Source organism: Aulonocara stuartgranti, assembly GCF_965226115.1.
Source record: "Aulonocara stuartgranti genome assembly, chromosome: 6".
Classification (NCBI taxonomy): Eukaryota; Metazoa; Chordata; class Actinopteri; order Cichliformes; family Cichlidae; genus Aulonocara; species Aulonocara stuartgranti.
Genome location: NC_138944.1, coordinates 3,897,997 through 3,921,727, shown reverse-complemented (window position 1 = coordinate 3,921,727; position 23,731 = coordinate 3,897,997). Strand labels below are relative to the sequence as shown.

General features: G+C 42.3%; 3 protein-coding genes across 3 annotated transcripts; 1 reads left to right on the top strand and 2 right to left on the bottom strand.

The window, feature by feature from the left end:
• Nucleotides 1–1,272: 1,272 nt before the first annotated feature.
• LOC309708783 (uncharacterized protein) lies at nucleotides 1,273–10,189 on the bottom strand (the record flags this gene model as incomplete). The annotated part of the gene is made up of 12 exons (XM_082537071.1): nucleotides 1,273–1,903; nucleotides 3,256–3,329; nucleotides 3,442–3,534; nucleotides 3,614–5,136; nucleotides 5,436–5,572; nucleotides 5,675–5,784; nucleotides 5,887–6,001; nucleotides 6,098–6,208; nucleotides 6,438–6,728; nucleotides 7,359–7,425; nucleotides 9,057–9,242; nucleotides 10,032–10,189. 12 exons carry the CDS (start codon nucleotides 10,187–10,189, stop codon nucleotides 1,583–1,585), a joined length of 3,186 nt encoding a protein of 1,061 aa, XP_082393197.1. The 3' UTR covers nucleotides 1,273–1,582.
• On the top strand, nucleotides 8,656–13,327 carry LOC309708889 (group XIIB secretory phospholipase A2-like protein). The gene is made up of 5 exons (XM_082537228.1): nucleotides 8,656–9,031; nucleotides 9,121–9,389; nucleotides 11,051–11,139; nucleotides 12,397–12,562; nucleotides 12,697–13,327. Exons 2-5 carry the CDS (start codon nucleotides 9,122–9,124, stop codon nucleotides 12,813–12,815), a joined length of 642 nt encoding a protein of 213 aa, XP_082393354.1. The 5' UTR covers nucleotides 8,656–9,031; nucleotide 9,121; the 3' UTR covers nucleotides 12,816–13,327.
• Nucleotides 13,328–14,821: 1,494 nt separating this feature from the next.
• On the bottom strand, nucleotides 14,822–22,477 carry LOC309708374 (uncharacterized protein). The gene is made up of 7 exons (XM_082536348.1): nucleotides 22,248–22,477; nucleotides 21,407–21,894; nucleotides 20,910–21,047; nucleotides 19,675–19,827; nucleotides 16,935–19,493; nucleotides 15,789–15,889; nucleotides 14,822–15,158 (listed from the first exon to the last, which is right to left on the bottom strand). The coding sequence occupies exons 2-6, from the start codon at nucleotides 21,872–21,874 to the stop codon at nucleotides 15,794–15,796; spliced, it is 3,414 nt and encodes a 1,137-aa protein (XP_082392474.1). The 5' UTR covers nucleotides 21,875–21,894; nucleotides 22,248–22,477; the 3' UTR covers nucleotides 14,822–15,158; nucleotides 15,789–15,793.
• Between the last annotated feature and the right edge of the window lie 1,254 nt (nucleotides 22,478–23,731).

The following is a 23,731-nucleotide window of genomic DNA, read 5'->3' as shown; positions in this document are numbered from 1 at the left end:
AGGGAGGGGCAGCCAGCTGCTGTGACCAGCTGTGGGTGAGGGAAGGAGGGAAGGACAAAAGACGTGCTGTGGAAGAGAGCCGGAGATTAATAATGACTCATAATTAAAAGCTGAGAGGTGTGTAAACACACAGAGAGTGAGGAAGAAACATCATGAGAAGCTATCAGCAGCCTGGGCCTTCAGTTAACCAGAATCTATCGTTGTTTCACAGAGACACTCTGCTGATGTGTTTAAGCGTTTGTCTTGTCAAATGCAAAAACAATAAAATAAAACATATCAAAGCCTGTCACATCACACAGCACTGTCACTAAGCTCCTGGCCCGTTTCTATGCATTAAAATTACTGCCATCTTGTGGCCACAGTCAGCTACTGTCGCTGAAAATCTGAACTCTAAAGCATAAACGTGTCAGTTCCTGCCTCTCAATATAAAAAAAGGAAAAACTGTTTGTGCACTAAATAAAACGTTACACTTACCTTGAGGATTTTTCATTTTGTTTTGTTCGTTCTTATTTTTCCACCCTTATCTTTATCTATCTTATTTCCCATTTACCTTTTTTTACTTCCATCTTGGGAATTTGTTTGTACCTTTTATTTATTCCTTTAAATTTTACCTTTTATAATAATTTTATTCAGACTTGTTTCCCGTGTTTGTGTTGTAGAAGCACATGTGGTTGTCTCCTTTGATAATCAGCACCCAGATTTGATCCACCGCCACCCTGGTGTTAGTCATGTTCCTGTTCCACTTGGCTATCTTCAGTACTGGATGACAAGCTGGGTTTAAAGATTAATGAGCTTCATTTTATTTATTTTACCTGCATCGTTAGGATTGAATGAAGAATCCTCCAGAAGGGAAAAAAATGTCTTCCACCAAGAATACCCATATGAACACGTGTTTTATGTATGTTTTTTCATTTAACTATGCACTTAGTTGCATAGATGTTCATCTCTTTTTTACGCTTCCTGAATCATGACCTGAACTAATGCTGTCAACATTTTATTTGAGAAAAAAACTTTTAAAAAAACTGGCAAATATTCACTGAAAATGGAAACAACAAATGCTAAACATCAGACAATTTGGAATATATGCATAAAGTTTACTTACAGTATCAAAGTAGAAGATTTTACACCTTTACCAAAACGTTTGAGGCACAAATGAGTGTTTGGGGTTATTTAATTAAAATAAACACGTTTTTAATAAAAAAATCTCTACAGTGAGCTAAATTTAAGTCACAGGAATGTATAAAAATGTTGAAAGAAAATAACACACAATGAGCCTGTTAAAACACAGGATTTACTTAAATGTGTCAGATGCTGAACACAGTTACGCGACTGATCACAAAGCAAAAAATAAAAAAAACACTGCAGGAAAAAAGTGTCAGTTTTAGTGTCATTTTCAAAAAAAACCAAAAGACTGACAGGACTGTGCAAACACTGGTAATCTGGTTTGATGCACCGATGTGATTTAGTCAAAACTTTGGTGATGCATGGATGAACAAGCAAACGTGCAGGTTTAGTGCACACTCACAGTCCCATCACTAGTATGATTTTCGCTATGATTGCATCTAACAGAGGAAACCCAACGTTAACGTCCCAGGTGGAAAACAGCGCTGTCCAGAGTCTTAAAAAGGTCCTTCAGTGGAGTCACCCCCACCCTCCCACGCCCCCTCTTTTCTTTCCTAGAGCAGTGCATCTCTCTCGGGTCGGTGTGGTGGTTGATCTCCGGTGTTGCTGGTTCCAGTGGCAGCTTGTACGTGCCAGAGTTTCTAACCTGAGGTTCGGTCACACCTGGACTGCTGAGGGTCGGCCCTGCTGTTACCTCTGAGGAGTTCTGAGGAGTTTGAAAAGAAAGCTGGTCGTCTGTTGAGCGTGCAGACGCCTTCACGGTGGGCCGACTGCTGGACGTCTGAGGAGCAGAGCACAAAGAAATAAATAGAAAAACTCACAATATTCAGGTGTAAATCATCTCTGATCAGTGTCTGTGTAAAAACTCTCACACGAACACTAAACCGCTGAAATAAACAGACTTCAGAGGCCAAACTGCTTTTTTACAGCAGTAACTACCAACTCCAAACAGGGCCCCTCACCATTTGAAAAATACTAACTAAATACTAACCAAACAATGCTGAAATGCAGTATTATATTTGACTGCCGATGAACAATAATATGAAAGGTGAAACCTTTTTGGATTTTGAACAGTTGGCCCTGCAGCCATGCCAGCCCATTGTGACCAATTTGTCACATTTTTATTTTGTATTTTTCTCTCCCAATTATTCGATTAGCTTAATGCATACGTACCTAAATCTTAAAATAGATAAATGTGTACAATCACCACTGAAAATAAACAGACAATAAATGTGAGCAGTAACAAAACTTAAGTTAAAAGCTGTATTTTCTTCCGACCAGTCTCAAAAATATAGTCTTTCATCAAATTTATGGGAAATTTAAGTCATTTTATGCTCTTAATTTTGTTGATTTTTCAGGCTTTAAAACTTTTGAAGAACTCTCGGGAACCTTGTCGATGTAAAGAATTACTGCCTGTGGAGGCTGATGAGGCTGAAGAGAGCATCTCTGGACCCAGTGGAGGTGGTGAGTGACAGGAGAACGGCGGCTAAGCTGTCATCCCTGATGGACAACATCTCCCACCCCATGCAGCAGACTGTGACAGCACTGAGCAGCTCCTTCAGTGGGAGACTGCGGCACCCACGGTGTGGGACGGAGAGATTTCGCAGGTCTTTCCTCCCCACTGCTGTCAGACTCCATAATAAAGACTTTAACTGATCAAGCACACACATCCATACATATGCAATAATACTAAGTGCAATAATCTTTTCTGGCATCGTTGTATTTTTACTCAGTTGTATATAGTATTTGTATTTGTATTCTATTTTTATCTTATTGTATATTTATTTTATTTTATTCTACTGTATATAGTATTTTATTCTATTCTGTACAGTTGTGTACTGTATTTATTCTTATTGTATTCTAATTTTTGCCTCATAACTTTTGCACTGTCCACTTCCTGCTGTGACAAAACAAATTTCCCACGTGTGGGACTAATAAAGGTTATCTTATCTTATCTTATCTTATCTTACTTCTCTTCCACACTAACAGTCTTGCAGATAAAGAAGTACAGTTTGAACTGATCCTGATTCTTTGAAAACAGCAGATTCTTTCTGCTTCTTCTTCTTCTTTCTGCTCAGTTTGGGGGCGTGGCCTAAACCTAAACTGTTTTATGTTAAACATGCATTCACGTACCCGATGCTTCTTTTCTTCGTGCTGTTGTTTTCCAAAAGTGTGCCCGACGCGACCTTTGTTGCTCATTTCTAGTTCTGAAATTTAAAAAAAAAAAAAAAAAAAAAAAAAAACAGATTTCTGTTTCATTCCACTAAAATTTTATTTAAAGTATTTAATGTTTTTAGGGGGCGTGAATAAACGGCGCACCACTGATCTGAATGCCGCCCCGCTGCTCTCCATCCTCCTGGTATGGGCTCAGGCTCACAAACAGGGATTTCAGGACTGAATCCTTAGGCGCCCCTATGGCAGACGTTAAGAGCACATTTCAGACACACAAATGGACATTAGACATTTTTGTACGTGTTGAGCGCATCCTTACTTGCGGGCGATGAGACGTGAGGCAGTTGCTGCTGTGCCGGAGTTTCAGATGGATTCGGACCACCCGGAGCTGGACTGGAGGAAGTCTCCTTGATTGAATCCTGCACGATGCTGCAAGCTGGATCTGCTGGCTGCTTCACAGGATCAGGCTCAGCTTCAGAGGTTGTGGAGCAACTATCAGGACTTTGTTTAACATCAGTTTGGACCTGGCACGAAGGAGCCAACTCTACATTAGAAACGCTTTGAAAAGGACTTTCAGCTGACGCCTGACTGCAGGGAGGCAAACTCAAAGTCTCAGAGAGGGGGTTTGCAAAAAGGCTGAGGAAGGAAGCAGCAGAGGTTTTCTCAGGTTTGACTTCAGTTTTTAAATGTCCTTCTTTGCTGGTGAAATGTGCAGGCTGTGAGGCTCTCACTGGGTCAGGTGTCGGTGTCACGCTCTCAGCGATTGGGTTTTTAAAAAGGCAACTGAAGGGGATTTTCTGAGTCTTTTTACGTCCAGCTGAACAATCGGATAGAGTTGGAGTCTCCCCGCTGCACTCCGGTGACATTTTAGCAGAACAGCGTTTCTGTGTACCGGGTTGGAAGACAGATTTGGTCTTTCTTTGGTACCGAGGGATCTCAGCAAGCTGCTTTGCTGCAAAATGGTGAACGGCAATGTTTGCAGAGTCACTCGTCTTAATGGAGCCATCTGCAGGTTCAACAGGAGCAGAAGTTCTGCTTTTAAACTCTGAGACGCCTGAAGAGGGAGAAATACCCGAGAGATGTTTAGGAGGACGGGTGTTATCTGTAGGAAGCTGTGAGCTTTCATTCATGTCCGATTTGCTTTTGGAAGATGCAGGATTATCTTCATCTATAAGAGGAGGATGCAAACGCTCCAGTTTAACTTCATGAAAAGCCATTTCAGCAGATTTCAGGGACTCTGGTATAGCTCCACATTGCTGAGTACCAGAGGAAAGAATAAGATCAGAGCTAGAAATCAGGCTGTCGTGCACTTGTAGGGAAGACAGGCTCTTGTACATTTTCTTGAAGGGTTTGTTTGGCTCATGTTTGATACTCAGTGAGACTTTTTGTACTTGATGTTGTGAACTTAAGAGAGGATCCTGGATTTCCTCAGTTTTTACACTTGAAGCAGTGAGTCTTTGACCAAGGGTGTAATTTTCCACTGATTTTAAGGACCTGAGGACAGCATCAACAGAATAGGGAACTTCCTTTTGTGTCGTGGAGCCTAAAGTGGCCTCGGTGGTGGTCTCTGCGGCAGAAGGGGTAGTAGATTCTTTGCTTTCAGGAGTATTATAGAAGCTAGGGAAAGACCTGTACAGCTGAGGTCCAAGCATGGCTTCCACTGAATAACAAACTGGCTCCGGGCAGTTACTGCTGGTTGATGAAGGGCTGTGAGGTCGGGCGGTGTCTGCTGCACACCGAAGAACAGCTTCATCTGTAACTGTGGCCATTTCTTGTATCTGGTGTACTGAGGGTTCCCCTTCTGTAGCTGCATCTGCATCTGCGCTGCGGTAAAAGTTAGGCCTGAAAAATAAAAATGTCCAGTGAAGGTAACGTGCATGGATTATCAGAAAAATTCCTGTTAAAGGCTAAAAGCATCGTAACAACTTAAGTTCCTCTTAGAATACAGCAGCGAGTCGTGTTCAGATTAATGTTTGCTGCTCTGTAGTCCAGAGAAAATGTAATCCATCTTTTATATACAGTCTATGCCTGCACATAAAAGCCCATCTTCTGTGTCGTCGGTCTCATATTCATGAACTAATCCTTCAATTACACTTACTGCACGTGAGGATGAGGACATGTTTAAATTCAGAGGTGCATACCTGAGCGGGTCCATGAAAACACTGGGGGTCCCCTTTGTTTCTGTCATTCCTGCCTCCTCTTTGCTCGCCGGCTGTCCCGGAGGCTCATGCTCAGCTTTTTTTGCAAGCTCAGAGAGGTCACGTTGCCATTTTAATAACTGCAGTGAAAAGAAGCAAAGCATTTACATTTGATTTCAGCACAAAGCAATGCATGCAAAACATTTTGAGACCATTTTCATGCCTGACTTCTCCATGCACACCTCATCCAACAGTTTTCCTGTGACGTCAGTAAGCGGCTCGTGAGAAAACTTGCAGTCTTCTCCTTGATAGCATTTTCCTTTTCTATGGAAAAACTTGCAAGGAAAAGACTGTGCAGCTTGGTATAGGAAATACAAGACAGCCAACAACCTCCGCTTTCATTTGGTTAACGAGATGTGTTTGTGGCAGCTTACAACAGTATATCAAAGGATATTGTGCATGTACGGACAGCTCTCCCCTTTTGTGCAGAAGCCTTGGATGTAAAATTTACAGACTTCTTTGATGAGATCGTTGTAACCCTGAATATGCTCCAGCTGGCAACTCTCAGCCTGTATCCAGGAAAGGAAAGAAAGCACATTTTTCATTTTTGCAGTCTGAAAAAGAGATTCGGGTAAAGTTAAATAACCAGCTGTGATGCAACCTGCCTTTAGGCATCGTCCGTAAAGAAAATGTCGACAAAGTAACCGCCCGTCCACCAACAGCGCATTCTGGTCCTTGAACTCCTGAGTCATGAACCTTGGCTTCACTTGAAAGTCCTAAAAGAAAGGAGACGAGTTAAATTTGATTCCACTGAAGGATTACTTGAATTAATGTGTCCGCTTCAATAAATATTCCAACTAACGCCGAAGGATCCGAGTATCTGTTTGTACTGATGGCGTGACATGAAATGGCGAGCCAATCCATCATAAACTCAAGCTGCTGCAGCTCTAACCAGCTGATGGTGGATGGCGTTTGTAATTAAAGCCATCCTGGAGTCTTGCTTACCATCATGTCATTTTCATGTCCTCTTCCGCCTCTCCCACCTCTTCCAGACATCGGTCTTCCTTGTCCACGGGAAAATCTCCCTCTCCGTCCCTCCTTGTGCTGATATGGATCTTTCTGTCCATCCTTCTTCTTCAGATGTTTCTGCCTTTGAGATTGACGGCCTCTGTTACTGAAGCCTTTGCTCAGTCTTTGCTCACCATCGCTGTTCTGCATTAAACACACTTTGTCCTTTGTGTTATCAGCTTTGGCGTTACTTCGAGTTCTGGGTCCCTGGGCTTGGACACATGGCTTCTGCAGAAAAATAAACACATAAAAATTTGATATAAAAAAAATAAAAGTTCTACATTTTATTTTATTAGCAGCTACCGGCTGCTCCTTGGCCACAAAGGCTCACCACAGCAGGTAGGTTGGTAGAGTTTTACACCAAATGTTCACATTATAGCACTCTTCAAGCTCTTCCCTTATCCTGCATGTTGTTGAACAGCGAGAGATCATGCAAACCAGACACTCTTCAAGAAGCTCCTTTCCACCACTCCTTCAGGCACTACCCACACCAAAACAGAGCGTCTACAGCATCACTGCCAGTGCTTCCCCAATTCATCTCCTGTCTTCTCTTTCCCTTACTCATGAAGGAGCAGCTCATTTTCATCCCAGCTACCACACATTTGATACTAACCCCCCAACACTTTGATGCCAAACCCACCAGTGGAAGCTGGAGGTCACCGATTGATGAAGCGAACACATCTACATCATGATACATTAAAAGAAACAGCGCTTATCTGACACTGGCCCTCCTGTTTTTAAGCAACTCTCTTATGATTGGCTGTCGTAGAGACAGGATGGGTTGAACTCAAACTATGACAAACTAAAATATATTGTTTTAATGTGTTATGTCAAACCTTAATGCCAAGGTTAGCTCACCTTTTTGTGAGATCCAAACAGCTCGCACTGAGTTTTCCTCTTTCTCCCACCTCCCCCAGGCTCATTCCTGCCAAACAGAGAGAGTGAGTGATGAAGAGGAGGCCATAAAAACAGATCTAACCCCGGTAAACTTTCATTAAGTACCGCTGCGTGACGGCAGGCTGACCCGCACTCTTCACTCCTTCATCCACAGCGGAGAGCCTCGAGAACAGGTTCGCAAAAACCATCTTACTCCTAGTAATGTGCGTCTCTGTGTGTACAGAGCTCGGTCCGGAGGTATAAAGGTCCGATATCGAAAAACAAACAGGAAATAAACGTCTTTCACTTTACGCCGTCACGCGGATCACTTTATCAGAGGTCGCTCCAGCGATCGGGGTTTCGCTTGTGTACATGACGGGACGTTATTCAGCCGTTCACATTTAATTCCGTGTAAAAAAAAACCAAAACCATTTAATTCCGTGTTCGATATTTACGTCACTCCACGTCACTTCCATACGACAGGGTCATTGGGTTAACGCTACGGACGCTTGTCGCCGCCTAGCGGTGAAGATTTGTATCGTCTTGTGTTAAACCTTGCAGTAATGGCACAGCCCTGAAACCTTTTGGATTCTCACTTGATAACAGCGCATTTTTTGAAGTTATTTACCATATTTGATCGGACAGTAATATAAAATACCAAGCCAAGTGTGTTAGACTGTCTCTCACAGAGTGATACTGAAATAAACAATCAGTGCAATCTGAGTTATCCACCTTTGTTACTTTTTTTTAAAATGTAAGATACATTATTAAAACCATGATGTTATGAAGTATGTAAGATAGTTGACAATTCAGTTTAACTGGTCCAACCCTGGTCTCAGAGGTTCAAGGAGTCCAGCAGGTTGGGAAATCAAGAGAGCAGGAAGGATGTAGAAGAGCTGAGCATCATAAAGACCAGACAGAGGTGACAGCTTAAAAGTGGTTGTTGTGGCACACTGGCCCTAACGTTTAAAAGTTGAATTAACACTGTCAGCATGTGAGCGTGCCAGACAGAAGCGGGCTTACATCATCATGCAGGTGAATCAAAGAAAGCAGTACTTTAGACAGCATTGAACCAATACGTACACACACCTAACCTCAGATCTTGTGCCACATAAAGCACCTGGCCAAAAATATTAACTCCAGCTCAATGTACAGGGTGGGCCATTTACATGGATACACCATAATAACATGGGAATGGTTGGTGATGTTAAAGTCCTGTTTGTGGCACATTAGTATATGTGAGGGGGCAAACTCCTCAAGATGGGTGGTGACCATTTAGAAGTCGGCCATCTTGGATACAACTGTTGTTTTTTCAATAGGAAGAGGGCCACGTGACACATCAAACTTATTGGTAATGTCACAAGAAAAACAATGGTGTGCTTGGTTTCAACGTAACTTTGTTCTTTCATGAGTTATTGACAAGTTTCTGACCACTTATAAAATGTGTTCAATGTGCTGCCCATTGTGTTGGATTGTCAATGCAATGTGTCTGCTTTGTGTGTGATTGGATCACCTTGTGTGAGCTACTGAACAAACGCACTTTGTCATCCGTCAACAGGAACAGCACAAGTTCAGATATGCTAAAAAGATGAGATAGAAGCCGGACTTTGTTCCTCCACATATGAGGCCGTCCCTGAGTCAGGTTTAAAGTTCAGGTCACGCAGACAGTTTCAGTATTACCTCACTGAGTGTCGCTCCCTCACTCTCTGAACTCTCTGTTCACACTGAGCTGCCTGTATCACAGGATGACCCGCTGGGCTCTTCTCGCTCCCGTCCTGCTGCTCCTGCTGGGCCTGTTCATCCACAGCGCTCTCAGTCAGGAGGCCGGAGACCCAGCAAATGCACCACCTGCACAGGGCCAAGCAGCTGACAGCACACAGGGAGAGGATGAAGATGGGGACTGGGGACTAGGGACCCTCCGCGACAGCTTTGAGGCCGTCGGCGGATACTTTGACTCCATGCTGGAGTTCATGGGCGGACGTGACGGAGTGTGCCAATACCGCTGCAGATATGGTAGGTCTGCTAGGTGAACATGTGGTATTACATAGTCTGGTATAAGGCCATGTATGCATCTGTGTTTGTGTTATTGTAGGGCCTTTATAATAAAAAGCATACATAAATAAAATTATTGATAAACAGCAAAGCTAGATACCTGCACTGGAAATGGTCAGAGTTTCAAATTACGAGGTCAGTAAATATAAAACGCTTCAGGCTGCTCTAAACATTCAGTTTCAGGCAGCTTTTTTTCTACTGCTGGCTCTGTATGATGTCATCCCTCATCTGCGGTCTGTGACGAGCAGCAAATTAAATCCCCGATCCTGAAAAAGTTTGAAAAGCTGTGTAAAGTGTACATAACAAGAGAATGGAAGGATTTGTAAGTCTCAAAAACTCCTATTATATTCAGAATAGAACATTTGACGCTGAACGTTACACATTTTTAAACTGACAAAATGCAACATTTTGAGAAAAATGTTACGTTCATGTTAATTTGGTGGCAGGAACAAATCATAGAAAGGTTAGCAGTTCAGCACCCGAAGCCATGCTGCTGGAACAGCTTGTGGTTTAGTGTTGTTTTGCTGAAATATGCTTGGCCTTCCCTGAAAAAGGCATCATCCTGATGGGGGAAGCATGTGTTTCTCTATAACCTGTCGATACCTTTCAGTATTCATGGTGCATTTCCAGATGTGCAAGCTGCCAGATCCAAAGCCACTGATGCACCTGAGCGTCAGAGATGCAGGCTTTAGGACTGAGCACTGATGGCTGAACAAACCAGACAGTCCTGTCCTCTCTAGTGTGGAGGACACGGCATCCATGTTTTCTAAAAATAATGTCACATTTTGATGAATCTGACCACAGAAGAGTTTTTATCTTGGCCTCAGTCCATTTCAAACATGCTCTGTCCCAAAGAAGACAGCAGATGATGTTCAGCTTTGCCCCTTCCCTCCTTATTCTCTGAATGTTTTAATGATAATCTGAGTCTTCAAGATTTTATGTTGTGTACATTACTCTGAGATTGTTTCAGACTGGCGCCCCACGTTCTTACATGTTCTTGCATGTTGGAGAGTCTCTGTCTCGAGCAAGTAGACAACGGTCTTAAACGAACTCTGCCTCCTTTTTTGAAGCATTTAATATTTAAAGCTTGAACAAAGCCGCTCTTCACCTTTGAACAGCCAGCTCTTTTAATTGTAAGAATGCCCTAAAACTGAACCCTTTATGAATACGATCATGATTCCAGTAATCATCTTATGATATTTCTAATAAACACAAATCAGCTGATTACAAATGTGCCCAGTTAGTAAGTATGTACGCACAGCTTTTGCAGATCCTCCTCTCTCACTCTGTCAGTTATCTCACCTGATAACTTCTTGATCACCTCCTTCTCTCGGAGCTAATAGGATTTATTCAGAAAGGTCTTGTACACGCTGATATTTGTCGCGGTTGTTATCTGAGCCTGGAAATGGACTGTGAACTCTGATAGGAGAGGTTTTATGTGCTGACTGGGTCAAACATCAAGTGATGTGCAACATGTCATCTATGTGCAAACATGGATCTATTTTAAATCCACGGGGGTATCAAACAGAGCCCAGCACAGTCCTGCTGGCCTGTTGCAAAACATGACCTACATTTTAATTAATTTTAATTGATTTATTTATTAATTGCTATTTCTCCCTCAGGTAAAGCTCCTGTTCCTCGTTCGGGCTACCAGATGCCAGAACCAAATGGATGTAGCTCCTACTTCTTCGGTCTTCCTATTCCAGAAGGGGTAGGTCTCTTCTGTCTGTTTAGAGCAAATTTATTTGGAAATCATCAATACTGTTATGAAAAGCTGGATCCATCTTCACAAGGCGCTTATAGAGTTTGGGTGGAGGACAATCGAGGCCCCATAGAGAGTAATGAGCCAGTTTCAAGAGCTGCTGGAGCTTCGTCTTCTTTAGACTTCATGTGTCTCTCTGTGAATCTTGAACATTAGAAGCCTCTGCTCTGTTTCTACACATTTTATTGTTTTCAGTAACCAGGACATGATTTTAGAAACATTGTTAGTGTGTTGCTCGTACATATCTTAGGATTGAGCTCCGCGCGGTGGGGCAGGCACCAAAACAGATGAACAAACAGCAAGAGAGCAAACCTTAAATTAAAAAGAGCACACGTTTAGGTTTCAAACTCCAGGAGCAGGTTTCTGGGTATTATTGGTAATAAAACAAAAATATGTGACTTTCCATAACTGAGCTGTGTACAGTTAATATTTTGTCTTATCCCTGTTCTTTTACAACGCTGTGTTCGTTTGTGCAGCTCGGAGGAAATCTCGTTTTGATGAAAAATTGCTTCCAGCTTGTTATGTTACTTCAGCACAGCTGGAAACAGGAGACTTGTGATTTTTACACTTTATTGATTCTGGGAGCTAAATGTCTGCTCAGCTCTACTCAAGAAAACAACTCCTACTGTGCATCTGACGAGCAACACATGACACTCAGTTCAGCATTATTTATTTATTGGTGTCTGCTAAAGTCTACATCTTTACTGTGTCTTCTAAGTAAAGAAGTGAAGTGATGAAGTGACAGCAGTAAAGACAGGAGGAAGGCTCTGTCTGCAAAGTATTATATGCACTACATACATGCCAACACCTACTGTATATTACAGCTATTAATTAGTGGAGTTTCCATGAAGGAACAGCAAAGCAGGAGGCTGTGGGAGATGCTTTTAAAATCCAGGAGAACTTGGGAAAAACAGGAGTGTATGCAAGTAGACTGGAGGAAAAAGAGGGTGAACTCCACCTTTAATAAAGGCACTCAATCTAAAAGCATCTGAGGTGTTTACTAAAGAAATATTACTTTGTTTATGTAATAGAAAAGTACACAAAAAGTCCACACAGAGAGGCGACAGCAGAGCTGTAAAAATTCGTCCGATGAAAACCAAATAAAACCTGATCTCAGAACAAACAACAAACCTATTTCTGATGGAGCTAATAATGCTAATAATGCACTTGTACACAAACACATTGATCTTTCCTGCTGTGTGTCAGATGGACATGGGCATCCCTGCCATGACTAAGTGCTGCAATCAGCTGGATATGTGTTACGACACCTGCGGCTCCAACAAGTATCGCTGCGACTCCAAGTTCCGCTGGTGCCTCCACAGCATCTGCTCGGACCTCAAGAAGAGCCTCGGCTTCGTGTCCAAAGTGGAAAGTCAGTAATATTTTAACCTTCCTTTCATGCACCGTCATGTTCTTCTTCGTGATATTTTAATCACTGATCTCTGACTGTAATCCGAGTACGTCAGCTTCCGTTGATCCTGTGCTGTCCTGTTTCTTATTTCTCAGCATGTGAGACTGTAGCAGACACCTTCTTCAACACAGTGTGGACTTTAGGCTGCAGACCGTACATGAACAGCCAGAGGGGAGCATGCTACTGCCCGGGAGAGGAGAAGGACGAACTTTAGATGAACAACTGGATCTTCTGTGTTTATAAAACAGTGTCAGCAGCGACCGCATTCCCAGGTGATTTTGCTCTGAGTTGTGGTGTTGCAAAGGTGGAGTAATTTATTAGGAAGTTCTTGCTTTTATCTTTTTTGAATTCCTCATGAAAACTGTATTTGTGTACATGTAGAGTTGGTTTAAAACAGTCTTTAACGATACATGACGGAGTTTCAGAGACAGTAACTGGTTCACAGCACACAGCTGCCATTGAGTGTGTGCTGCCTTCTTTTATTTGATGGCGCATTACTGACAAAGTCAGCCCTTAGTTAAAACCATAAAAATACAGGAGAAATTTTGTCTGTATGTATGTGAAGTTTCTTCCTGTTAAAAGGGAGTTTTCCCTTCCCGCTGTCACCAAGTGCTTGCTCACAGGCTTTAATGCGATTGTTGGAGTTTCTTTCTAACATTGTCGGGTCTTTACCTACAATATAAAGCGCCTTGAGGCGACTGTTGTGGAGAATTGGTACTGTAGAAATAGAACTGACGTGAACTGAATTTCTTTTGCATTAAAAACAGTTTCAAAGATAAACAAACACTAAACCTTTTGTCGTTCCATCATTTGCTTTGCACACTGAAGGACTGGACAGATGTTTTCACACATCTATTAGTGCTAGGTGTAACTTGCCACTGTAATCACATTACATTTTTTGGTCAGGCAGTAATATGATTCTGCATGAGCAGTGATAAATTACAGCAATGCAATCACATTACAGACACTAGTAATCAAGCAATTACGTTATCACTCACAGTGCGGAGGGTCTTTAATTACCTATAATGGACGTCAAGTGTGTCAAGTTTGTCCTTTTAACACAAAGAGCACATTTATCTCAGTTTTCATCTTATCTGTTTAATTTGCTGATAAAGTCTTGTGTGCTGAAACACTTCAGGTCAAACACGACAATGCTGTGATTATAACGGTATTCTAAATTTTATTTAAAATGTGGGTGACTTGGAATTTTGTGATGTTTTCTTCATCTCAGGCCACTTGTTAACCAGTTCCCAAGTAACTCAAGTTTCAAACCTTCCCCGAACATGAACACGACTCAGGTTACTTCCTTTATGAAAGACATGTTCAACATAATGTGAAAAACAGACCAGAAGGTGGCGCTACATAAAAAGCCTGAGGATCCTTCCACCATCAGCTGTAATTTATGTTATTTAGGAACTCGGCCACAAGCTGTCAGACCATGTGAAGCTACAGAGAGGAGTCAGAGGCTGTGTCCCAATTCAGGGTCTGCACGCTTGAAGTACGCGCACTACGCGTACTACGTACGGTGCGTACTATAAGTACGAGAAGTGCGGAAGTGAGAGGCTTGTGAAATGGGACGCTTCGTCGCGCTGTTCAGGTTGCCTAGCAACCATGATACTAACCGCGAGACACGTTACATACAGCTTTGTTTGACAGAAATGAAGGAGAAAAATGTTTTGTTTGCGGCAAAATTATCCACACCCACCGCCGCGCTGTGAATTGTGGGATATATGGGACCACGAAGCGTGGACCGGACCACGCTTGATATTTGGGGAAATCGACGGCGCATTTGGAGTATGCATTTGAAGCACACTTCGAATTGGGACAGCCGTCGTCGCGTGGCGGTGACGTAACCGCACTTGAAATGCGTACTTCAAGCGTGCAGACCCTGAATTGGGACACAGCCAGAGTCACCAACACCTTGCCAACTAACCGCAGAGGTCCAACCCTCCTCTGTATGTCTCAGTGTTTGTGCAGCTGCTGTAGGTCTGTGGACTCAGTGGACGTTTTTATTTGTTCTTTTAAGAAACAAATAAAAACGTTTTTGTTTTTTTAGACTTGCATTTAGCTAACACTTTTCTTTATGCTTTCTTGTGAAGCTGGCAAGTGATTCTTGTCTTGAAGGGTGCTATATAAATGAAATGTTCTTACTATGTGGCCCAGTGGTTTTGTCCATATTGTGTAAATGTACAGTTAGTTATGGGTCATCAACATGCACGCCTGTTTTTGTAAGATTTCTTTATTAGTGTGACAGAGTGAATGTAAAACTGGAAACTGTACAGGCTGAAACATTTTTAACGATGAAAATATACATTTCTCATTAACAAACTACAGTACGGCCTACAAAAAATAGTTCTTGTAATCAACATTAAACAAAACTGGTGACATTCACAGAAGCACAGAGCTAAAACATGAAAGCAGACCAATAATGAACTGTGCAAAAATCTATTTCAGATGACAGAAAGGCGTTGGAGGTCAGGGACAAATGTAGAGGAAGAATTAAACATTACATGTGAACAAGGCTGAAAAAATAAAAATCTTCACCGGACACAGACGCCTGGAAAAAGGGGGAAAAATAGTTAGCAGACAGGATCAAACACATTTACATCAGCAAGCAGTTAAAGAAAAATGTAAATTCAACAAGAATTTTTCAGGACTTAAAGACATGCAGCTCTTTTTCACTGAAGCTGTGCTAATGCTGAAACCACTGCTGATAGTGGCTCTGCTGCATGAAATCAGCACTTGCTGCCAACAGATTTCATTAAAAAAAAATTGAACCCCAGTTCTGCAAAGAACTGCACGTAACCATCAGCACGTAAACCTTTGGAAAAGTGAGCTGGTTCTCTCCAAAGGAAGAACTGGAGCCGCACTGGGACATGCAACGCTACTGAGAGCAATAACCTGCAAAAATATGCCGGCTGTAACAAAAGTTGATTTTTTTTACAGACAGAAGGTTCAACAAACATTCCAATTTCAACAAATTTACATTTCTGAAATGATTTCATGGTTCAGGCTTTAATATTACAGTCACGCTGCACGAGCTGTGCGTGATTGTTCAGCCAGTGCTCAAAAACAAAGATGGAGAACTGTAACCTGCAGAACCAGAATAACCTTTTAACTATGAATCATAGGAAACGTGCCAGGCTGAAGTGGAATTATCCTTTAATTTTCCTTTGAATATACTTACTTCGTTCAGTCTATCTCAGAGATCAGGGAGTTTGCCGGCTGCATGACTTTGGACTGAGGCATCTGGCTCGTGTTCTTTACCTTCTGGTTAAAAGCTTCAAGCTAGAAAAATAACCAAAGAGAAAAACGATTTATGATGACACGATGATGACGGCTGTCACAACAGGAAACTCGGAGCATAAAGCAGGGAAACAATTCCAGATTATAGCAGCGATAATGTAAAACATAACGACAGACTGAGATCAGGATTATGAAACTGAGATTCAGATGAAGTAATGATACTCAGAAAAGTATATCTAAGGTTTTAAATGACATGATTGACAACTGTTACAGATGCAGGGCATCAGTCATGTCTTCAAATGTTTAAAATTCTAAAAATGGAAATGATTTTAGTGACGTGTGACAGCGTCTGCTTATGCTTAAAATACATATTGACACATCTTAAGTGTCTCAGACTGAGTACTGGGAATTCTGCTGAAGTTGATCCTCAGACCAAAAACACACATCAAAGAAATACTTTGAGCTTCCTACAGTTTTAGTTTTAGTAAAGAAAAAAATAAAGTAATAATCCATCCCCAGAATTAGATCTTTTTTCATTTTTTGCATAACAAAATTTAATAAAGTTGGGCTAAATTTTACCATCGTACTACTAAACGTTTCTGATTTAGAAGAATCTTAAAGTATATATGGAGCATTTTATTATGTAAAATACATTCATAAGTACAGGAGATAAAACACATGAAATTTTTAGGGCTGATAAAGCAGACAAAGCATCCATGGTACCAATACTCTGTTCCTCTATGCCACAGATATCACATCAGTGAGAATCTGACACATCCAAGATACTGATGCTCACACTGGGATTAAGAATTCCATGCTGATATCTCCTGCACTTAAGAAGTTATGAGGGTCAAAAATATATTTTAAAAAAAGAAAACAAATTTGAACCCCTTCTAACTGAAAATGTTCACTGGATGAAGGTAACAGCATGCATGGCTTCATTAAATATACTGAAGTAATTGTGCTCAGTGTCCTCTGAGTCACTACATTTCATTATCAACAACAACAAGCAAGGCAAATAATGGCACAACCTAACCTCTTAGCATGGCATGGCCTCAAGAGCTGGCCAAACCGACTGAACACCAACCTTTTTCCTCAGGTTCGCCTTTATTTCCTCCTCTGTTAGCTGCGGCTTCTCCTCTTTTAACTCCTCAGTGCAGGGGTCATTACCCACAGTCTTGGTGCATACCTTTGAGTCCTGTGGTGCCAGTGGTGTCTTCAATGCATTATTGTGTTTCTCTAAAATACTTTTGGGATTCCTGAAATCTCCCATAAGTTTTTTGCGACCCCGTCTCCAGTTGTGTCCACCTGTGAGGCTCTGAGAGGATGCCTGCTCGGTATCGATGACTCTCAGGCAGCGAGAAACAGAGGCTGACCCATCTTGGCCTTCGCTCACAGACAGGTCCGGGTTTGGAAATGAGGCACTGTTTGTAAGAAGGCTGGGATCAGGGAAAGCCATGTTAGGTGCCACTACAGAGCCAGGAAAGTGCGGGTAAGGTTGGCTGCTGGCAGAAAGAGAGGGAGGAGTGTTGTACTGATTGTATGACCAGTAAGGATTTGTAGCACCGCTGTAGTGGCCACTCTGGCTAAGAGCAAAATGCGAGTACTGAGACAAAATGTAGTCTGGATATGGAGAAGCAGCAGGATGAGGAAACACGGGATTTTGTGAATATGGATAAGCAGAAAAATGTTTTGAGTCTTTTCGCTCTCTGTCCCTCAGTGTTTCTCTGCTGTTCCATCGATCTCTGTGTTTCAGTCTCTCTCTGCTTCTTTCTCGCGAGCGGCTTCGTTCGGCCTTCCGCCTCCGTTTCAAATCTCTGCTGCGAGAGCGTCGACGGCATGAGGGGCTCGGGCTAGAACTTCTAGAGGTTGACCTGGAGGAAGATGACGACGAGGAATTTCTGTGATCTCTAAGAGAGCGCCTCTGCTGTGTCTCGTCCTCCCCTCTGCTCTCAGTCCTCCTCCTCCCTTCACTCTTCCTCACCCTCCCTTCGCTCTTGCTCCCATGCATTCTCTCCTGACTCTGGTCTGTTTTGCTGCTCCGCAGAGGAGAGCCTGATGAGGACTTCCTGCGATCTCGGTCACGAGAGTGCTTCTGGCGGCTCTCGTGCTCCTCTTTGCTGTTCACACGTTCGTTTTTTCTCCCGCACAGCCTCTCCTGAGTGCGGTTTGCCAGTTTGCTCAGCTCGTCCACGTCCAGGTTCCATCCCAGAGTTTTAAGAATGCTCTGCAGCTGTTCATGCTGCTCACTCACCGATGAGGTTTCTTCCTCCTCCTTCTTCTTCAGTGCCACCGGAGACTTTAATCGATTACTAGAGCCCAAACTGTGGTCTCTTTTGCTCTTCTTCTTCTTCTCCTCCTCCTCACCAGGTAAGAAGAGCCTCTCTCGAGTAGATGAGTCAGTCTTTTTCTCTCTACTGTTGGTCTTGTTGAGGCCTGCCAGCAGGTTTCTACCATTTGACTCGCTGTCACTGTCATCACCGAGCCCGGGAATTAGGGCACCACTCTTTAAATGCTGGCTCTTACTGTCCTGGTTGAGACCCTTCAGCAAGGGTCCACTTTTCAACGACTGGCTCTTGCTTGCCCAGTTGAGGTTCAGCCTAATGGGCTTAGTGTTTGAGAGTTGGTTCTCACTGGGTGATGTGGCTCCAGTATTTAACTGTTGGCTTTCATTGGCTTGGCTGAGGCCCGTCAGCCGGACTCCACTGTCTGACCGCACACTGTCTTTGGCTTTGTTGAGTCCAGGCTGTGGAGCACCACTGCCAGTACCTTCACTGGACTGGCTGAGGCCCCTCAGCGAGGCTCCAGTATTTAATCGTTGGCTTTCCTTTGACTGGTTGAGGCCCGGTTCACCTTCATTGGCTGTACTGAGTAGACTCTCATTTTTCTGACTGAGATCCTTCAGTGAGGATCCACTCTTCGATCGATGGCTCTCACTTTCCCATCCGTGGCTTAGAAGAATGGGTCTAGTTTTTGAGTGCTGGTTCTCGCTAGGTAGGCTGAAGCCTGACAGTGAGGCTCCGGTATTTAACTGTTGGCTTTCACTGGCGTGGTTGAAGTCTGTCAGCAGGGCTCCACTGCCTGCCCGCTCACTGTCACTGGTTTTGCTGAGTACTGGCTGTGAGGCACCGCTGCCAATACTCTTGCTGGGATGGCTGAAGCCTTTCAACGAGGCTTCAGTCTTCGACCACTGGCTCTCACTGGCCTGGCTGAGTAACAGAATGGCTCTACTGTTTGAGCACTGGTTTTCACTGGGTGGGCTGAGACCTTGCAGTGAGGCACCACTAAACAACCGTTGGCTTTCCTTTCTCTGGGTGGGGCTCGGCTCAATGTCATTGTCCATGCTGAGTATACTTTCACTGGGCTGTCTGAGGCCCAGCAGCGAAGCTCCACTATTCAGCTGTTGCTTCTCAGTCCTAAAGGGTGGATCTGATTTGCTCTCCATGTCAGGGATCTGAATGTTCAGGGGCTCCTCACCTAAAGGAAGATCCTCTCTATCATTGCTCATAATCTTGTTAAACTTTTCGATGTCCACGCCTTTGTTGAGGATGCTGAGGAAGCGCTCAAAACCCTTGTTGACATTATTTTCATCCTTTGCTGGTGAAGAAATGCTTCGGCCGAGAGGTGGCAGTGACACACCAGGGACCTGAGAAGGAAAAAAAGAGATTACTGTGTCATTACTCAGAGAAGAGTAGAAAAGTAAAGCATTCTCATGTTGATCAAAGCTTCTTCTTATTTTATGATTCATTCATATAATACTGCATGTAAGTGGAGGTATGGTGTGGTTGAAATACAAAGAAAAAGCAGAAAAGCATCAACTGTACAACCTCGCCACAGTCATCCTCAGGTTTGAGCAAGTTGATGTCGACTCCTTTGTTGAGCACGCTGAGGAAGCACTCGAAACCCTTGTTGATGACGTCCTCTCTCTTAGCCGGTGATGTAACGCTTGGGCTGGAAAGAGGCCACGCAACGTCAGGGCCCTGAGAAAGGTCAGAAATTCACTTTACTGTTGAACCAGCAGATTCGTGGTGAGAAGCTCAGATGCTGTCATAAAAAGGATAATTACATGCTGCCATGATCCAGGTCTCAGGTAAACACGTCTGAAATTGTTCTCAGCACTTCCAAATCATCAGCCACTCAAAAGATAATGGCCATATTTCAGTGTTTTATAGCACATTAATAATGTTAAGACAAAAGATAACATTAGCATTTACTACTTCATTGCCATGACACAACAGAAAGACTGTCAACTGCTGGATCAACAACATAAGGACTGTACAGTAACAGCAGCTGGTTATTCCTCTGTTACAGAGGCACCTTGAACGCCTTCGTCACAAACAAACACTAACACCACAAACACATTGTAATTTGGGGGAAAACACTGTTATTCACACACATCCTGGTGGCGGTCAGAGGGCCTGGTGGCGCCAGTGTCCGGCAGCCTCGCCTCTGTCAGTGCGCCCCAGGGCAGCTGTGGCTACAATGTAGCTGCCATCACCAGTGTGTGAATGGGTGAATGACTAAATGTAGCGTAAAGCGCTTTGGGGTCCTTAGGGACTAAGTAAAGCGCTATACAAATGCAGGACATTTACATCCATCCGAAATGTTTGTTCCAATCACTTCAGCTGTGAGGGCTTTGTGTGGCACGATATTAACCCCCGATTCTTTTGTCCCCGTGATAGAACAGAGAAAACCGACTCAGTGTGTTAAAACATCTATATTTCTTTTTATTCAATAATCTTCCGGAAGAGAGAGACCCCTGCACAGCTCAAACGCCAGCTGCAGGATCTCTAACATTAGAATCATAAACTGTGCCTCATATAGGTTTTATTTTGGTACTTTACACGTCACACAGTTTCAAACATTGCTTATATGGAAAGTTCCTCTTTTCTGTGTCTTATCTATTAATATATCTGTGCACTAAAACTTCCTGTTTTTCAGTCTGGCTGAGCACTTTGTGAGTCAAAAGTGGCCTTGCTCTACAAGACTTCATTATTAAAGTACATAAAACAATATAATAGGAAAATAAGGATACTAAGGATATTGATTTCATGACACATACCTGTTCACTGTAAGGTGGTACAACAGTGTGTCTCTTCTTCATTAGAACCTTCACTCTGAGCTTCAGAGGATGCTGTTCCTGCAGCACACCGCCTTTGCTCGGGCAGGAGGAGCTCCTTCTCTCTCTGGCCGACTGCACCTGAATAATAGAAAAAGAAAGCTTTACACATGAACGAGATTTTTGAAATTGTGACAGTGAGTCAGTACGATTCTACAAGTGATGAGGTTTCATTTCTTTTATTTTATATTAGGCCCTGTGTTTTTCAGCACTGAAAATCTCATGTAGATATTCCCTGTATAAAAAAAATAAGGCAAAAATCCTATGTACCCTACTTCATCTAAATCTCAAGTATTTATAATATGAAGGTCATATTTTTTGTTATCCAAATAAACAAAAACAAAAAAAAGAACAAAAACATCTGATTCTAAGGGGATCAGGTGGGTCGTGAAAAAAAAAGAAACACACTTTACTCTGAGAGTCTATTCAGTGCTCCTCACCTTTGAGAAATAGCTGAGGTATTGTCGCTGCATCAGAATCTCCTTCACTCTGTCTCTTAGAGTTTGACCTACACACATAGCCGGAGGCTCGTCACCGGAAACACCTGGTGGTGTCTCCACAAACCGCGTTTTCGTGGCGAGTGTAGCTTTCTTGTGCATAATTCTCTCCTCCATCTCTCTGAGGAGCTGCTTGTTTCTTGCTAGCTCTACATCCTCTTCACTGTATGGCAGCGGCTCTCCGTCCGGGTCCTCCACCTCTGGGACTTTACTATGAACATGATGAGATGAAGAACTGAGCTCTTTCCACCTCACATCACTCCTATGTGGTTCAGGAACAGTATATCTCGAGTGTTCGTGGTAAGTGTCCCACTCTCTGTAACCTCTGGAGGCATTCCCCATGCTGTGGCGGCTTGGCTCCAGAAGTCTCTGGAGTCTGTGGACAGCATCTTTCCACTCACGTTGATTCATTCTGCAGTCTCTCCAAGTGTCTAAAGCAGAAACAGTAAGTAAGAAATATGCAGCAAGTATGGGTAAAGATAGATGTGTATGTATATTGTGAAGCCATTACATCCTCCCATAATGTAAACACAAAGACATAAAGGCTATTTTGGACCAGCTTCGAGCTTTCATGTTGTCTTTATGCTTGTTTCACAGCAAAACTCTCAGCGTTAGCTTACATGAACGCTCCTAATGAGCAAACACAGACCCAACCAAAGTAACCAAGTAACAACCAAACCCGGCAGCCGTCACATCACACTTGTTAACGTGTGGACAGTCGGTCTAACATACTGTAAGGTGTTTACACAACTTAGCATCGTTGCTAAAAAGACTGGTCACCTACTATTGCCGTGGAAAACGAGAGCTTCTTCTTTTACATCGTGGAAAGATTTTTCATTTTTAAGCTAAGAGCCACTCGGAGAAAGAACAGTGAAACTCCAACATTAATGACGTTTCGGTAAAAAAAAAAATGGGAACCGTTAAAGCTAAACGAGCTTTTGGTGTTAACAGAAAGAGGCCATTACTGATCACATTGCTTCGGTGGTGTAGGTGAGTGAAATGTGACAGCAGCGCCCCCTGCAGGACAGAGTACTGACACTGCAGGAGAAAAACAGGTCAGGTGGTCGTAAGCCCCCCCCTCCAAAAAAAAAAAAAGATTCCTGGGCTGCAAAGAATTATCATTTTATAAATTTACTTACCAAATAAAACTATTTATAAAAATAAATGCATTTAGAAGCAAAAACATTTCACTATCGCTGTTTAAAGATTGCCCTTCAGACTCCAGCCTCAGATGGTTTTAAACTAACAACTACTCCGCACCTTTTAGCTGTTTGTAAATGCTCTCTACATCAGTTTATTTTTTTTATTTTTTAACTATGACGATGTATTGAACCATTATTCCTGAGATTAAACCTTAGAGAAAAAATTGCAGTTGCAACATGCCTTTTTCTTCACTCAGTATATTTCCCTTCATTATATACACACATTCATTCATTCATTCAGTCATTTATCCTCTACTGTCCTCCTTCAGGGTCGTGAGGGTCTGGAGCCTAAAAGCTCTGATTTGATCTTTTCTGTTTGAAGTTAGTATTTTGCTTCAAAGCATTTTGTATACACTGTTTTTTCCATAAATAAGGCTATCATCATCATCATTATTATTATTATGATTAACTTCACCTCACTATTATTTAAAGTTACATGTTGAGTCTTGGCTCTATTTTAAAAATCACATTTTTAGAAATATATCCAAATACTTTATTCAATATTACTGCTCTAATTTTATATTGAAAATGCCATTATTTATTAAAATTTGTTACTTTGTGAGCTAATTTGTTATATTCATTTCTTTTATTGACCAAAGTACTTTTTCATGTTTTGGCTGCTATAACGGTAATTTCATTTTTGAGTAGTATTGCTTATAAAGCATCTATAGAGCATCTTATACAGCCTCTATAATTTAAACCTTTTAACCAAAATAATTCTAAATTATTATTTCAAATAAATTTCCCCTACCTTAGACATTTTAACATGATTTTATAAAGCTTTTAAAAAAACATTTGTATTCCTATCTGCTGCTTGTGGTTGGACTAAACTGAAGGTTAACAGCTGAAACCAGTTTTGCCTCTCTCGTTGGCCGAAGGCTTTTTTCTCCTGTAAAGGAAATGTGCTCTGGGTTTAAAACGTCAGTCAAATTCATTGATTAAATCATTGTTTAAAAACAAAATTGGAAATTCATATTTTCTATTACAGAGCCTTTCAGGTTAGTTGTGGCGAGAACAGCACCACAGTAAATCTGTACACGTTCAATAACTCAGCACACAGTCAAAG

What these genes read in the sequence shown, in the direction of transcription:
- LOC309708374 (XM_082536348.1), bottom strand. Translation starts at nt 21,874, where the DNA reads ATGAATCAACGTGAGTGGAAAGATGCTGTCCACAGACTCCAGAGACTT. An exon ending in ACCTCAGCTATTTCTCAAAG is followed by an intron (nt 21,048 to 21,406) that starts GTGAGGAGCACT and finishes TCTATTATTCAG; the next exon opens with GTGCAGTCGGCCAGAGAGAG. An exon ending in CTGAGGATGACTGTGGCGAG is followed by an intron (nt 19,494 to 19,674) that starts GTTGTACAGTTG and finishes TTTCCTTCTCAG; the next exon opens with GTCCCTGGTGTGTCACTGCC.
- LOC309708889 (XM_082537228.1), top strand. Translation starts at nt 9,122, where the DNA reads ATGACCCGCTGGGCTCTTCTCGCTCCCGTCCTGCTGCTCCTGCTGGGC. An exon ending in GTCTTCCTATTCCAGAAGGG is followed by an intron (nt 11,140 to 12,396) that starts GTAGGTCTCTTC and finishes GCTGTGTGTCAG; the next exon opens with ATGGACATGGGCATCCCTGC. An exon ending in CTTCGTGTCCAAAGTGGAAA is followed by an intron (nt 12,563 to 12,696) that starts GTCAGTAATATT and finishes CTTATTTCTCAG; the next exon opens with CATGTGAGACTGTAGCAGAC.